General features: G+C 41.9%; 1 protein-coding gene across 2 annotated transcripts in view; it reads left to right on the top strand.

Moving 5' to 3' along the window:
- The window catches only part of ago2 (argonaute RISC catalytic component 2), a 133,795-nt gene that overhangs the window by 68,087 nt on the left and 48,672 nt on the right, over positions 1-17,036 (top strand). Inside the window, exons 4-7 of one of the 2 annotated variants that reach the window (XM_068031293.1) lie at positions 2,061-2,242; positions 6,197-6,333; positions 10,032-10,166; positions 16,121-16,150. In XM_068031293.1, the coding sequence (XP_067887394.1) occupies positions 2,061-2,242; positions 6,197-6,333; positions 10,032-10,166; positions 16,121-16,150 (484 nt within the window). The remainder of the gene's footprint in view (positions 1-2,060; positions 2,243-6,196; positions 6,334-10,031; positions 10,167-16,120; positions 16,151-17,036) is intronic. The other variant, XM_068031294.1, reaches the window with a different exon arrangement.

Raw genomic sequence — 17,036 nt, 5'->3', positions numbered from 1 at the left:
TAGGTGGTAGAGGTCATAGGTTTGGAAGGTGTTGTCGAAGGAGCCCTGGTGAGTTACTGTAGTGCATCGATGACGAGGGGAGTGAATGTTGAAGGTGGTGGAAGGGGTGCCAATCAAGGGGGCTGCTTTGTCCTGGATGATGTCAAGCTTGAGTGTTGCTGGAACTGCACCTATCCAGGCAAGTGGAGAGTATTCCATCACACTGTTGACTTGTGCCTTGTAGATGATGGACATGCATTGGGGAGTCAGGAGGTGAGTTAGTTGCTGCAGAGTTCCCAGCCTCTGACTTGCTCTTGTAGCCACAGTATTTGTGGCTGGTCCAGTACAGTTTCTGGACAATGGTGACTCCCCAGGATGATAGTGGGGGATTCAGCGATCGTAATGCCATTGAACATCAAGGGGGAGATGGTTAGAGTCTCTCGTTTGAGATTGTCATTGCCTGGCACTTGTGTGGTGCGAATGTTACTTGCCACTTTTCAGCCCAGGTCTTGCTTCATCTGGACATGGGCTGCTTCAGTATCTGAGGAGTCGCAAACATTGTGCAATCATCGCTGAACATCCCCACTTCTGACTTTGATGGAGGGAAGGTTATTAATGAAGCAGCTGAAGATGGTTGGGCCGAGGACACTACCCTGAGGAACTGATGTCCTGGGACTGAGACAATTGACCTCCAACAAACATAACCATCTTCCTTTTGTGCTAGGTATGACTCCAACCAGTGGAGTGTTTTCCCTCTGATTCCCATTGCCTCCAGTTTTGCAAGGGCTCCTTGATGCCATATTCTGTCAAGTGCTGCCTTGATGTTAAAGGTACTCACTCTCACCTCACCTTTCCCTTTCATGAAACAATGTTGATTTTGCCTAATCATATTATGATTTAAGTGCCCTGTTACCGCATCCCTACTAATAGCTTCTCTAGTCTGTCTGCATAACTGCATTCCCTGGTCCTTTTGCTATACCCCCTTTAAAATCTTACCATTTAGTGTCTCATTTTTCCTTCCTCAATGCAGCATTCACACTTTTCTGCATTAAATTTTCTCTGTCATGTCTCTGCATATCTGCATATTTCACCAGTCTGTCTTCCTGATGTCTGCTGCTATTCTTCTCATTGTTTGCTATATTTCCAAGCTTAATGCCATTGGCAGACTTTGAAATTAAGCCCTCTATACTCAAGTCCAAGTTATTAATATCAAAAAGAGTGGTGGTCCCAGTACCAACCCCTGGGGTGCACCATGATACTTGCCTCCAGTTTGAAAAATCAACTGTTGGACACTATTCTGTGCTTTTTGTGTCTCAACCAATTTCGTTTGCATGTTGCACTGCCCTTTTTTTTATTCGTTCATGGGATGGGGGCGTTGCTGGCTAGGCCAACATTTATTGCACATCCCTAATTGCCCTTGAGGAGGTGGTGGTGAGCTGCCGTTTTGAACCGCTGCCTTCCATGTAGTGTAGGTACACCCACAGTGCTGTTAAGGAGAGAATTCCTTGTCTTACACTTTGTAGCGGTTTGACACAACTGAGTGGCTTGCTCGTCGATTTCAGAGGGCACTTAAGATTCGACCACATGAAGGCCAGACCAGAAGGCAGATTTTCTTCCCTAAAGGACATTAGTGAACCAGATGGGATTAGTTCTATGGGATACAGTTTTAAAAAAAAAATATAGCATACCGTAATTATTGTGACTAACATATTGACTTTGATAAATGATCAGATCATCACAGAATCTAGATTGCATTAGTAATAATTTTCCTGAATAAACAAAAGTTTATGTTAATGTAATTTTCAGTCATCTGAAACAAATAAATTAACAGGTGTAAATATAGGTAGACCTCCCTTCAATTCTGTGACTATTTTACTGAAGTTTATAATCAGATAAATTATTGTATGTATTATAACCTCAAGTGCTTGTCACTTTTAATGTTGATTGTTGATGGGGAATGTTAACCTTTATTATGTACCGATGTTCTTTCAATGTGACTTATAAATAGGTATTTCCACATCTTTATATGTTATATTTAACATATTGTCCTGCTTTTCCTTATTCATTTTTCTTTTAAATAGGTGGAGCTAGAGGTAACTCTACCAGGCGAAGGAAAGGACAGGATTTTTAAAGTGGTGATAAAGTGGGTGGCATGTGTCAGCCTTCAAGCCTTGCATGATGCACTTTCAGGTCGACTCCCAGCAATTCCTTTTGAATCAATTCAAGCGCTAGATGTAGTGATGAGACATCTACCCTCCATGAGGTAAGAGCCATCTAGTGACTAAATGTGGTATTTAGTAGATGATCTTACATGTGAGTTTTACGTTTCTGCATGGAAAGGGAAACCAGTGACTGCTGCAGAATCACTACTGAAGTATCTTACTGGTCGTCCCTCAAAAACTGAACTCACTTTTTAATGATGGATTCTCAAACTTCAAAATATTTTTGCATCTTTCAAGGGATGCTGACTAGATAAATTAGAGATGACAGAATTATTTTCACACTTCAAATGCAGATGTGGTGATCAACTCCTTCATCCACTGCCAATTTGGGAATTGCACACATTCTATTGCAGAGCGCCTGATCATATGTTTGCAGTTACTCAATTTACAAGCTCAATTAATGAAAATCAAATACTTGATTTGGGGCCGCACAGTGGCACATTGGTTAGCACCGCAGCCTCACAGCTCCAGCGACCCGGGTTCAGTTCTGGGTACTGCCAGTGCGGAGTTTGCAAGTTCTCCCTGTGACCGTGTGGGTTTCCGCCGGGTGCTCCGGTTTCCTCCCACAGCCAAAGACTTGCAGGTTGTTAGGTAAACTGGCCATTGTAAATTGCCCCTAGTGTAGGTAGGTGGTAGGAGAATTGAGGGAAGGTGGGATGTGGTAGGGTATATGAGATTAAATGTAGGATTAGTATAAATGGGTGGCTGTTGGTCAGCACAGACTCGGTGGGCCGAAGGGCCTGTTTCAGTGCTGTATCTCTATGACTCTATTGATCTGTGATGGATAAAAGGTTGGATGAGCAAAGTTCTGCAGTCAATATGATTTCATCCTTTGAAAATACTCAACCCTATTATCCCATTATAGCATCTAGCTTTTTTTAAAGTGAATCTGTTGCCCTGGCCTCTTATCTTTTCTGACAACCTACTAGCAATTGATATCACACTGCACAAAGTAATACTTCCCGATATCTGGCCTAGATTTTACACAACCCTTGTCCTTCTCACATTTGAGAGGATTGTTTTGGGTTTATTTTCTCTCCGAGTGAATATGTTGTATACTTCTGAGATTCCCTCTGATGCATGCCTCTTTGAGGCTGAAGGACTCCAGTTTATCAAGTCATTCTTTGCCATTCTTTGCTCTTTCACCAGGGATTAACTGCTTTACTCACCTCTAGATTGCTTCAAGGGCATGGATGGCCTTCCTGTGTTTCTGTGACCAGAATTGTACTTCAGTTCTGACCTAACCAGGGCACTATACAGCTAATCAGTGGCTTTGACAGTATAATCTTGCTTGCTTTGTTTATAGCCATCCTATACTGGTGAGTGACGAGTCAATCAACCTCTGGCTTTCCTTCAACTTGAGACAGTAATTCCAGGTCATTAATACATACACCTGAAATAGGTGGGTTTCAGCACAGATCAAGAGTACACTAAATGCACTATCTCCCACTCCAGCCAGTGACACTCTGTCAAATACCCTATGCATCGCTTAGTGTGGCCAATTATGTGTCCTTGATTGTCCACTAACTAGTTTATAAAGGAATCCTCAGAATACTTGCCAAAGGCCTTGTGGAAGTTTGTCACTTTGGAAAATCATCTTAAAAGACAGCTTGGTCATGCACAATCAGTTTTTAAAGCCACCTTATACTATTTAGTGATGAGTAAACCAGTACCCTAGGTGTCTTAACATTTTCCTTGACATTCATAGACTAAAAGTGCTGATTATTTTTAACCTCAACATGCAGTATCTTGCATTTGCCCTTATCATCCCAGGTGAAATGTCGATTTAGTTCCCTGTGTAAGTGTTTGGCTACATCCCCTGAGTCTACAAACCTCTATAGCTTGGTGTCCTTTGTGAATTAAATTACCTTGCATTGCTATTGTGATTCTGGGTCACCTCTCTTTTCCTTATTTTTAATTTAAAGAGCCAGTTGTCTACTTGGTTAAATGTTGCACTTGTGTTTGGGTAACCCAAATAGTTAAGTTTTTGGGTATAATGATCATAGTTCCTGTGTTTATGTAGTTGCAGTGCATGTGTATAGGCAAATAATTTAGGTCATGTGGTTCAATTTCTGGGGGAAGCGATGTCCTGGAATCGTTGCTGCTTGTAGTAATATAGCTCACTGGGGTTACATCTGCTGGGTCAGTCCTACTGTTTTTTTTTTTGTGTCTGCATCATAAGTTTCCTGCTCAGCTCTCCTTGACTTCTGTTCATCTGCAGTTGCTGCTCAGTTCCTGCTGGACCCTCTTCATCTTCAAGTCTTCAGTAGTGCTAGATTTCAGATTTATAGTGTGCATTGAATCTGGGGGTGGGGATTGGGGGGCTCGGGCGGGTGCACGTGGGTGAAGGAGATCTATCAAGCAACTTCACAACAAGAAGTTTGCTTTCAATGCACGTGCAACATTTTCTATTCCCTGCATTGCAGTGCACTAACGCTCTTCAGGAACGGAAACTGGGAGTCTAGAGAGACAAGTGGGAGATCAGGAGTCAGCGAGGCAATGTGATGTGTAAGCCTCTGTAGAATTGTAATTGAAATTTAAATTTGATACTGAAACTTTTTTTCTGGTAAGTAGGAGAGTTCCTATTGCGCAATTCTTTGTATGATTAATGTTGAAAACTCCTCTGTCTGACTAAGTTTAATATGGTTAGCATAAGAATATAGTCAGAAGAAATATTCATGTCAACTTTTTTGCACAGCTCGGGTAAAACCTGCCCATGCTTGAATTTTCTTCCATTTAATCTCTTTCAACATTTAAAAAGTTGTCATATTTTTACCTCCCACCACCCTTTTACTAGTAACATTTGTTAATCTAAATAGAGAAGAGTTACTTGGTTTGGATAGGCATCCATTTTTTGCAAATTTTAATATACCTTGGGTTCAGAGTCCAAATGGATCTTTATTTTTCCAACTGCAGTGATTTGTTAACGAGAGGTTGGTTCTGTATCATTGCCTATAGCTGTCATCACATCCAGACCTGGTAAAATGACCATACATGTTGCTTTAAAGCACAATAATTTCCCTTCAGTCCAGAACTACTGAACTGAGGGGATTTCTGTGCAGGTGGAGTGTGTAAAACACGTAACATATGGACTGTCTGCTATTTGAGCAAGTGTATACACAATATCCATCTTCTCTAGGCAGGTGTGAGGGCGTGCAAAAAAAAAAAAGCTTCTGCTATAACTGGATCTGAACTAGAACAACTTTCAGTTTTGGGAGGATTTTATGCGGAGTTCCTGATTGGTAGAGAATGTCGTAATATGATTAATTCACAATTGCCATTTTTAATGTCTTTATTTTTTGGTTTGCCTGGTTCTGCATTTAGCTCAGAAGGGATGGGCAATAGTGACTTGGAATGATGCTCTTGCTGTACTTTTTTCTCTTTCCCACTCCACAGTATTGTGGCTTAATGTTCTCTAAATATTGTGCAGCACGATGCTTTTACTGCCTTATTTGGGCAAAAGGAAAGATTTCTATTATATAGTGCCTTTCACGACCACTGGCCGTCACAAAGCACTTTTGAATATAGTCGCTGTTGTACTGTAGGAAATGCGGCAACCAATGTGCGCACAGTAAGCTCCCATAAACAGTACCGTGGTAATGAGCAGACAATCTCTTTTTGTGATAATTATTGGCCAAGACAACAGGGGTAACTCCCCTGCTATTTTTGGAAATAGTACCATGGGATCCTTTACGTTCAACTGAGAGGGTAGATGGGGCCTTGCTTTAATATCTCATCTAAAAGGCGTGCGGCACACCCTCAGTCCTGTGCTTGAGTGTCAGCCTTGATTTTTGTGCTCCAGTCATGGAGTGGAACCTTCTGACTCAACTGAGCCACAGCTGGCATACTCCTGAAGCCAGACAGAGAAGAAAGAGTGACTATTACTTTACACTGCTTAATTTGCAAGAGTTGATCTAGAAAAATTAATAGTCTTTATAGTTATAATTAGTGATTACATTCTTTCTCCAGTTAATAAACATTTTTTTCCCTTTCAGGTACACTCCAGTAGGTCGTTCATTCTTCACACCATCTGAGGGGTGCTCTAATCCCTTGGGAGGGGGCAGGGAAGTCTGGTTTGGATTTCACCAGTCAGTCAGGCCTTCATTGTGGAAAATGATGCTTAATATTGATGGTAGGTTTCAGAGGTTAATGTGTTGTACGAATTTATTCTTGTGTTTTTAGAAATGAGGTATTTTTCACTGCGCTCTCAATTGATCTACTTTTGAGGTCAGAGTCAGAGTGGCACAGAAGGAAGCCATTCGGCCCATTGAGTCCATGCTGGCTCTGTAAAGCAATCCGATCAGCCCCATTCCCCCGGCTCTATCTCTGTCGCTCTGTAAGTTTATTTCTGTCAAGTGCCCACCCACTTTCCTTTTGAAATCATTCATAGTCTCTGCTTCCACCACTCTCATAGGCAACAAGTTCCAGGCCATTACCACTCACTGTTATAAAAAAAAATGTTCTTCCTCATATCCCCCTGCATCTCTTGCCCAAAACCTTAAAACAGTATCCTCTAGTCCTTGTACCATCAGCTAATGGTAGTTTCCTTTTGGGTTTTTAATTACTTTGGTTAATGAGCTTTGCACGGTACGGCTGAGTGTTCTGGAAAAAATAATAATGGGGCTAAATTAACATTTCCATCATAGGGTCAGAAGTAGGGATGTTCGCTGCTGATTGCACAATGTTCTCCATTCGCCTCAGATACTGAAGCAGTCTGTGTAGAAATGCAGCAAGACCTGGACGACATCCAGGCTTGAGCTGATGAGTGGCAAGTAATATTGTGCCAGGCAATGACCATCTCAAATAAGAGAGAATCTAAACATTTCCCCTTGATGTTCAATGGCGTTACCATTGCTGAAACCCCCACTATCAACATCCTGGGGGTTACCATTGACCAGAAACTGAACTGGACCAGCCATATAAATAGCGTGGCTACAAGAGCAGGTCAGAGGCTAGGAAATCTGTGGTGAGTAACTCACTACCTGACTCCCCAATGCCTGTCCACCATCTGCAAGGCACAAGTCAGCAGTGTGAGGGAATACTCTCCACTTGCCTGCATGGGTGCAGCTCCAGCAACACTCAAGCTTGACACCATCCAGGACAAAGCAGCCTGCATGATTGGTACCCCATCCACCACCTTCAACATTCACTCCTATCACCACCGATGCACAGTGGCAGCAGTGTGTACCATCTACAAGATGCACTGCAGCAACTTTCAAGGCTCCTTAGATAGCACCTTCCAAACCCTTGAACTCTACCACCTAGAAAGACAAGTGCAGCAGATGCATGGGGACACCACTTGCAAGTTCCCTTCCAAACCGCACACCATCCTGACTTGGGACTGTATCACCATCCGTTCACTGTCGCTGGGTCAAAGTCCTGGAACTCCCTTTCTAACAGCACTGTGGGTGTACCTTCACAGCAAGAACCGCAGTGGTTCAAGAAGGCAACTCGTCACTTTTTCGAGGGCAATAAATGCTGGTCTAGCCAGCGACGCCCACATCCCATGAACAAATAAAAAGGCTAATTTTGGAGGCTAATGGGAAGGAATAGGAAGCTTGTGTCTATATAACATCTTTCACATCCACAGGGCTTCCCAAAACGCTATACAGTCAATGAAGTATGTATGAAGTGTAGTCACTCTTGTAATATAGGGAAGCACAGCAGCCAATTTACATAGAGGAAATGATTGACTAAGTAATCTGCTTTTGTGGCAGTTTTGATTGAGAGAAATACTGGCCAAGACGTTGAGTTTCCCTGCTCTTCAAATTTGGTGCAATTTATTACATCCACCTGAGAGGGCAGACTGGGCTCAAAATAGCATCAGAATCTCGAGTTTACAATCTATCCAAATTTGTTGAAGCTTAAGGTCTAAACAATTTTGCACTGTGAGTTCTGCGTTTGGTTATTGATCTTCAATGTGAACGTGCTAGAATTTCCAAATGTAGTTTCACAGTTCATTCTGTGCGTCGTTATGCATGTGTATAGGTGTGTGGAATTTCTGGCTTTTATGGAGTTAATATTTTTGTATTATAACTTTCACTAACAAATAGGTGATGAATATAGCTTCAGAAACCAATGTATAAATGCATTATGCACTGGTATGCATGTATGATATAGATTTTGCAGAATAGCACAAAATTATGAATTTGATTTTGTGCATGCAGTTATATGGTATATCCAAGCCAAGTTGAAACTTACAATGAATGTTATTGCTATTAGATTTAGTCCATCATAGCCCAAAATTATGAGCTGCTGGAATCAGTGTAAAGCTGTTGCATTCACTTCACAATTCTGTAATTTTAATCCCTTTTTTTATGGCAAAGAACACTTAATTGTATAAAGCATTTTCAAGGCCTGGATGGTGGTTCTAGCTGTAGTCCCAAAGGACCATAGGCATCAGAGAGACAGTTGGTAATGTATAGCTTGAAGGGCACCACTCCTGAAGCATGGGGCAAGGCAAGGAGGCAGGCCTCCATGAACTACCACAGCTGGAACTTCGATTGAACCTGTACTTTCTGCATCACACTCTAGCCATCTAGCCGACTGCACTAATCAACCAACCCCCACCCACCTCAAGTTAGTGTCCTTTCAAAATTACACACCGTTCTAAATGTGGCCATGTCAATGATCTTTGCAAGATGAGGCTTACTAGTTTCAACTTCTGATCAAATGCTAACAAAATGCAGCTGAATATGATGTATCTTGTTGGCAACTTCTGAATGACTAGATACATGGAGGTTAATAGCATCCAAATCATTTCTACTTCAGCTAATGGGCACCTCATCACCTCTTTATTTTGTATATGCTTCTTTTCCATTCCAATATGCAGTACCTTGTATTTTCTGTACAAAAATACACCTACCATTCTTTCTACTTAATTCACCTATTTCCTTTATCTATGAACAATAGGAGACCCAGAACACAACGATGTAGAATTTTGTTTCTCTCATACACAGATGTTGCCTGACCTGCTCTGTGTTTGCAGCGTTTTCTGTTTTTATTTCAGATTTCCAGCATTTGCAGTATTTTACTTTTGTACCACGTGGAACATCCCTGGAATTAAGGCATAGACCTGAAATGCTGAATATATCTTAATTGAATCTTAGTTAGAAGAAATATGAAAACCGTTTTAGCCAGGCTGATGGCCAGCTTTCATTAAAAAGACATAGTGCAGCCATTGTTCATCACATAAAGAATGTGCCTGTAGTATTTATAATGGATACGGTTTTAATAATCCTGTAAATTGACACATTGCTTCACGGCAACATATATTGTCCAGACATGATTGGCAATTTGTACAGATGGCTTCTTGAGCCTGTGCAGGTTAACATCTTTATACTTCAAATTTGCCATGCTTTCTAACTCTAGGTCTTGGTATGGTGCCCAGACTGTCCATTTTTTTCTGGCTCTAGATCTAGTTTCCTAAGCTGTTCAAATCCATGTTTAAACCCTTTCTGCATATTACAGTAAAAATCAGATTTAAAAAAAAATTTGTTGATGGGGTGTGAGCATCGCTGACAAGGCCAACATTTATTGCCCATCCCTAATGGCCCTTGAAGATATTGCTACTTTCAGCCACCAAGCAAATATTCTCTGTACTTCTGACATCTAATTTTCAGGTTTGCTTTCAGAGGTTCAAGGCAGAGAAGAGGGAACTTTACTCTGCATGTGGTTGCTACAGTTGATTTGGAATTGTGAGATCCTGATCCTGGATGTTGCAAATGTGAAAACTGTTTAATTCCCTACCACTAATGGCCATTATTTTGAGCACAAATATTTGCTACAAAACAGGGAGAAAGAATATTACAAATTTCTTTCTGTTTTCAGTATCTGCTACAGCGTTTTATAAAGCCCAGCCAGTGATTGAATTCATGTGTGAAGTTTTGGATTTTAAAAATATTGAAGAACAACAGAAACCATTAACTGATTCCCAGAGAGTAAAATTCACCAAGGAGATCAAAGGTAAGTGTAGAAATTGCAGTTGGATGAGTTTTACAGCATTAAATGTATTAGTATTTAACAAACTGTTAGGGTTTTCCTTTTATAGTCAACTGAACATGTGCAATTTTAAAATAGTTTTGCACAATATTAGTTGAGAACTCATGGTATCCAGAGTCAATTTAGGAATATGATAATCTTGTGGTTCTGGTTTTGGACCCGAGATTGAATGTTCAAATAGTAGCCTGGAAGGTTGTGCAATTGAATTCAATGCGTTAAGTATTTCGTGAACTGACATCAGAAAAAAATGATGAAAGCTGTCAGGTTGTCATACAAACCCACTTATTTCACTGGTGTTTTTCAGGGAAGGGAATTTACCAGACTTGGCTAGTCTGGCCTACATATGGCTATGCTATGTGGTTGACTGTTAAACCACTCAGTTTTCAGGGCAAGTGGAGATGGATAATAAGTGCTACCTTGCCAGCATCACCTGAATTCCAAGATCAAAAACCTAAAACAAAAGGCAGAACATTTGTATTTTGTTCCTCTACTGGCAATTGAATACTGCCATGTTACAGATTGATACTGTGACTAGGAGCAAATTGTACAGAGAAATGGATTTGTCTAACTGAATTTGGAAGCTATTGCTTTGAGATAATCAGATTTTGCAAAAGATTGCTCTCTGAATTAGAAAGATAGAATGGTACAGCATAGGAGGCAATTCTGCCCACTGTGTCTGTGCTGGATCTTGAGTAGAGCTGTCTAACTTGTCCATCTGCCCTGCTGCTTTCTCATAGTCCTAGTCCTGCAGATTTTTTCCCTTCAAGTATTTAATCAATTCCCTTTTGAAAGTTACAGTTGAATCTGCTTCCACCACACTTTCAGGCAGTGCATTGCAGATTACAGTAACTTGCCGTGTTTTTAAAATATGTTGCCTTTGGTACTTTTGCCTGTTACCTTAAATTGCTGTCCCCTGGTTATCTACTGAGCCTTCTGCCACTGATTATTTATGCTAGTAAAACGGTTCATGGCTTTGAACATCTCTTTCAAATCTCTTAACTTCCTTGCTGTAATAGAACTGTAGATAATAGCAAATTGGAGAAAGTTAAAGGCAGTAATTCTGTATATTTTAAACGTCCACCCAGGGAAGATTGTGAAGGGTGGCTGTGGGGCTGATGTAATCTGGGGCATGAATCAGATCATGGGGTGACTGGGAGGCATGAAGAAAAATCCAGTGTTCACTGATCTGGTCAGCTAATTGGAAAATAATACTTTGCAGTAATACATTCAACTGTGTATTGGTAGTAGTGTATGCACAGTTCAAGACAGCCTACTGCACTGCATTGGAGAACTGACAAGCAATATGATCTGAAGAATGGGTCTTCAACTTAAGCACCAGAGGTTGACTTGCCATCTGAATTATTACATTTACTTGTTTTTTGCCGCTGCTCAAGCGTTTGCCTTTGTTTTTTGGTCTTTTCAACTGACAAATATAAATCATTACCTGGCTGAAACAAGCGGTTTGTCTCTCTGGGCTCTGAAGCTAAAATTGGCACTTTGTAATTAACATTGGCTGTCAGTCCCAACTGACTGCCTTGACAAAGCACTCTAGCACTGTGCTCCAATGCCCAATTTATTTATGACCTCCTTCCTTTTCTATCATCTCCCTAATTCTCGATTCCTGTCTCCATCTATCACTGTAAAGTACTCAGACACCAGTTCTGAGGAAAGGTCATAGAATCATAGAAAGTTTAAGGCACAGAAAGAGGCCACTTGGCCCATTGTGTCTGTGCCATCTGAAAAACAATCCACCTATTCTAATCACACCTCCAGTATTTGGTCCGTAGCCCTGCGGATTATGGCACTTGAGGTGCGTATCCAGGCTCCTTTTGAATGAGTTGAGAGTTTCTGCCTCAACTACCCATCGAGCAGTGAATTCCAGACCCCCACCATCCTCTGGGTGGAAAAGTTTTTCCTCATCTCCCCTCTAATTTTTCTACCAACTAAATGTATGCCCCCTTGTCACTGACCTCTCTGCTAAGGTGAATAGACCCTTCACCTCCACTCTATCCAGGCCCCTCAAAATTCTGTACATTTCAGTCAGATCTGCCCTTGGCTTTCTCTGTTCCACGGAGAACAACCCCAGCCTATCCAATCTTTCCTCATAGCTGCTTTTTTTCCAGTCCTGGCAATATCCTCATAAATCTCCTCTGTACCCTCTCTAGTGCAGTTACATCCTTACTGTAATGAGGTGAACAGAACTGCACACAGTACTCAAGTTGTGACCTAACCAGTGAGTTATACAGTTCCAGCATAACCTCCCTGCTCTTATATTCTACACCTCGGCTAATAAAGAAAAGGATTCCATATGCCGTCTTCACCACCTTATCGACCTATCCTGCTACCTTCAGGGATCTGTGGACATTCACTCCAAGGTGAATTCTCCTTCCTCTACACTTCTCAGTATTTTCCCATTAATCGTGTATTCCTTTGTTTGACTTCCCCAAATGCATCACCTCACACTTCTCCAAGTTGAATTCCATTTGCCACTTTTCTGCCTGTCTGACCAGACCATCAGTATCTTCCTGCAGCGTGCAGCTATCCTCCTTGCTATCTACCACACGGCCAATTTTTGTCTTGTCTGCAAACTTCTTGATCGTGCCCCTTACATTTACGTCCAAATCGTTAATATATACCACAAAAAGCAGGGGACCCAGTACTGAGCCCTGTGGAACGCCACTGAAAACAGCCCTCCAGTCGCTAAAACACCCATCAACAAATTACCCTTTGTTTCCTGCCATTGAGCCAATTTTGTATCCACCTTGCTGCATTTCCCTGGATCCCATAGGATTTTATTTTTTAACCAGTCTGCCATGTGGGACCTTGTCAAAAGCCTTGCTAAAATCTATAGACCACATCAACTGCACTACCCTCATCTTGTTGCTTCAAAATAATTCGATCAAGTTGGTGAAACAAGATCTTCCCTTAACAAATCCAAACTGACTATCCTTGATTAATCTGTGCCTTTCTAAGTGACCGTTTATCCTGTGTCAGAATAGATTCCAATAATTTGCTGGCTACTGAGGTTAGACTGACTGGCCTGTAATTATTCGGTCTCTCCCTCACTCCCTTTTTAAATAGAGGTTCAGCGTTATCAGTTCTCCAATCTTCTGGCACCCTACCTGTATCCAGTGAGGACTGGAAAATGACGGTCAGACCTTCTGCTATTTCCTCTCTTGGGTTTAACAGCCTCGGATACATTTCATCTGGCCCTGGTGATTTACCAACTTTCAAGGATGCTAATCCCATTAATACTTCCTCTCTCCCTGTGTTTATCACATCCAGTACTTTACACTCCTCCTCCTTAACTACAGTATCTGCATGTCCCCCTCTTTTGTGAAGATTGATGCAAAGTATTCATTAAGAACCATACCAACATCATCTGCCCCTACACATAGGTTACCTTTTTGGTCTTTTATGGGCCCTACTCTCTCCTTAGTTATCCTCTTACTCTTAATGTATTGATAAAACATCTTTGGGTTCACCTTGATGTTGCTTGCCAATATTCTTTCATGCCCTGTCTTTGCTTTCCTAATTTCCTTTTGATTTCACCCCTCCACTTTCGATACTCCTCTTGGCTTTTTGTAGTATTATGTTCTCTGTGTCAAACATCAGCTTTCCTTTTCTGCCTTATCTTGCCCTGTAGGCTCCTTGACATCCATGGGACTCTAGATTTGGCCGCTTCACCCTTGTTTACTCTGAACCCCTTGGATCTCCCCTTTGAATGCCTGCCTCTGCTCTGACACTGATTTAACTTCAAGTAGCTCTTTCCAGACCACTTTGGCTAAATCACTCCTCAGTTTAGTAAAATCGGCCTTACCCCAATTGAGAGCTCTAACTCCTGTTCTGTATCTGTCCTTTTCCATAATTATGTTAAAACTGACTGACTGAATTATGATCAATACCACGAAATGCTCTCCCACTGTCACCCCTTCCACCTGCTCATCTTCATTTCCTAAAACTAAGTCTAAAACTGCACCCTCTCTTGTTGGACTTACTACATACTGGGCAAAAGAATTCCCCTGAATGCACCTCACAAATTTTGCTCCCTCAATTCCTTTCAGACTAAAACTATCCCAGTTAATATTGGGTTAGTTAAAATCCCCTATTATTAACTGCCCTATTGTTCTTGCATTTCTCAGAGATTTGCCTACATATCTGCTCTACTATTTCCCTCTGACTGGGGGTCTGTAGCGATCTGAAATGCTAAATTTATTGCTGTCTCCACATGCTGCCTGATCTGATTGTATCTAGCATTTTCTGTTTTTGTTTCAGAGATAAATGGAGAAATAATGGAGAGGATTGATGTGTATGTGGAATTTCAAAAGGTGTTTGACAGAGTGCCATTTAATAGCTTTGGTAACAAAATTGTAGACTGTGGGATTAAAGGGGCAATGCCAACCTTGATAGAAAATAGGCTGACGGCTGGAAAGGAGAGAATAGTAAACGGTTGTTTCTCGGATTGGAGAGAAGTATAAAATGGTATCCTCCATGCCCAGTGTCGATTTTAGGACCACTGCTCTTTTTAATGTGTACCTGGACTCTAGGAAAGAAGACATAATTTCAAAGCTTGCAGATGACAGGAAGCTTGCAAATGTAGTAAACATTGAGAAAGGATAGTTGCTGACATCAGGAGGACAAACAATGGTGGAATGGATCAGCACATGCTCTTGGTACAAACATAAACGTAACAGCTGAATTCCAGAGGTGAGATGAGAGTGACTGCCTTGATATCAAGGCAGAATTTCACCAATTGTGGTATCAAGGAGCCTTAGCAAACTTGGAGTCAGTGGGAATTGGGGGAAAACTCTCCACTGGTTGGAGTCATACCTCGCACAAAGGAGGATGGTTGTGGATTTTAGAGGCTAATCATCTCATCCCCAGGACATCGCTGTAGGAGTTCGTCAGGGTATTCTAGACCCGACCATTGTCAACTACTCCATCATAGGGAGGCGTGGCATAGTGATAATGTCACTGGACTAGTAACTCAGAGACCCAGGCTACTGCTCTGAGGACATAGTTTCAAATCTCATCATGGTAGATGATCCTTTCTTAATGTTTACTACATTTGATTAATGCCTTTCAGTTAATGTGGGAATTAAAAAGCTAGTCTAATGGTGACTATGAGACCATTGTTGATTGTTGTAAAAACCCTTCTGGTTCACTAATGTCATTTAGGGAAGGAAATCTAATTCTTAAAATGCCCTCTGAAATGGCCTAGCAAGCCACTCAGTTCAAGGGCAATTAGGGATGGGCAATAAATGCTGGCCTAGCCAGCGATGCCTACATCCCACATGCAGGCTGATAAGTGGCAAGCCATGCAAGAGCAATGATCACCTCCAACAATAGAGAATCTAACCATTTCCCCTTGACATTCAACGGCATTACCATTGCTGAATACCTCACCATCAACGTGGTGTTATTGTTGATGAGAAACCTAACTGGGCCAGCTATATAAATACTGTAGTTACAAGAGCACAGAGTTGAATGGTGGCAGCAGCAATGAATATTGAGAGATGGGGCCCCGGACACAGCACGAGCTTGAGTGGCAACAGCAGCAATAAGTAGAGCAAGAGACAGGGTCCCGGTCAAGCACAACGCGGCCCTGAATGATGGCAACAGGAGGAGAGGTGGCAGCAGCAATAAAAAAAAAAGTAGGAGACAGGGCCCCGGATGCACAGCGCGGAGCTGAGCGAGCGAAAAAAAATCAAGGAGTGATGCCACAGGGTTCCAGGTAGTGATTGGTTGGTGAGTATTACTGTTGTTTTTATTTCTCTGTGAGGGCGGTGGGTTAAACCAAGGAAGTTAGTTAATTGTCTAATAGGTTTTTAAGTTTGGTATGTTTTAAATTTGGTACTTTGAAGTAGTCTTAAGTCTGAATAAGTCTTATGTTTTATTTTAATCCCTATAAAATAAAGTGACGTCAGCACAAGGGAAGCATCTTGTTGGTGAGTAGCTGGTGATTGTTCATTTATTTCAATCTTAAGTTTATTTCTGTTAAGTCAGTTAATAGTCTGATAAATAGAGGCATGGCAGGGCACCTCAGTCTCATTCGATGCACATCCTGTACCATGTGGGAACACCAGAAAATTTCTTGTCTTGGACAACCATGTGTGCAGGAAGTGTTGTCAGCTGGAGGAGCTTGAGCTTTGGGTTTCGGAGCTTAAGCAGCAGCTGGCGTCACTGCAGTGTATCCAGGGGGCTGAGAGCTATGTGGGTAACCTGCACCTTAAGGATGTTCAGGCAGAGGGCGAATGGGTGACCGCCAGGCAGTCAAGGAGAACTAGACAGTTAGTGTAGGTGTCCCCAGAGTTCACCTTGCTCTTCAACTGGTATTAAGTTTTGAATACCGGTGAGAGTGATGGTTCCTTTGGGGAGTGCAGTTGGAGCCAAGTCTGCGACACCATGGCTGGCTCAGCTGTACGTGGGGGCAGGAGGAAGATTGAGAAATCAATAGTGATAGGGATTCAATAGTTAGGGGAGCAGGCAGACGTTTCTGCGACTCAGACGTGAATCCAGGATAGCATGTTGTCGTCCTGGTGCTAGGGTCTAGGATGTGACTGAGCGACTGCAGAGTAGTCTGACGGGGCGGGTGAACAGCCAGCGCTTGTCCAATAACATAGGTAGAAAAAGGAATGCAAGCATATTTTAGGTAGGTAGGACAAAATCTAACAAGCAGGACCTCAAAGTTAATAATCTCTCTGAGTACAGCAATAGGAGGATAAAGCAGATGAATATTTGGCTGGAGAGATGGTGCAGGACGGAGGGATTTAGATTCCGGGGACATTGAGACCAGTTTTGGGGAGGTGGGACCTATGCAGCCCGGATGGGTTT

Source organism: Heterodontus francisci, chromosome 5, assembly GCF_036365525.1.
Source record: "Heterodontus francisci isolate sHetFra1 chromosome 5, sHetFra1.hap1, whole genome shotgun sequence".
NCBI lineage: Eukaryota > Metazoa > Chordata > Chondrichthyes > Heterodontiformes > Heterodontidae > Heterodontus > Heterodontus francisci.
This window is presented reverse-complemented; position numbering and strand designations above follow the sequence as displayed.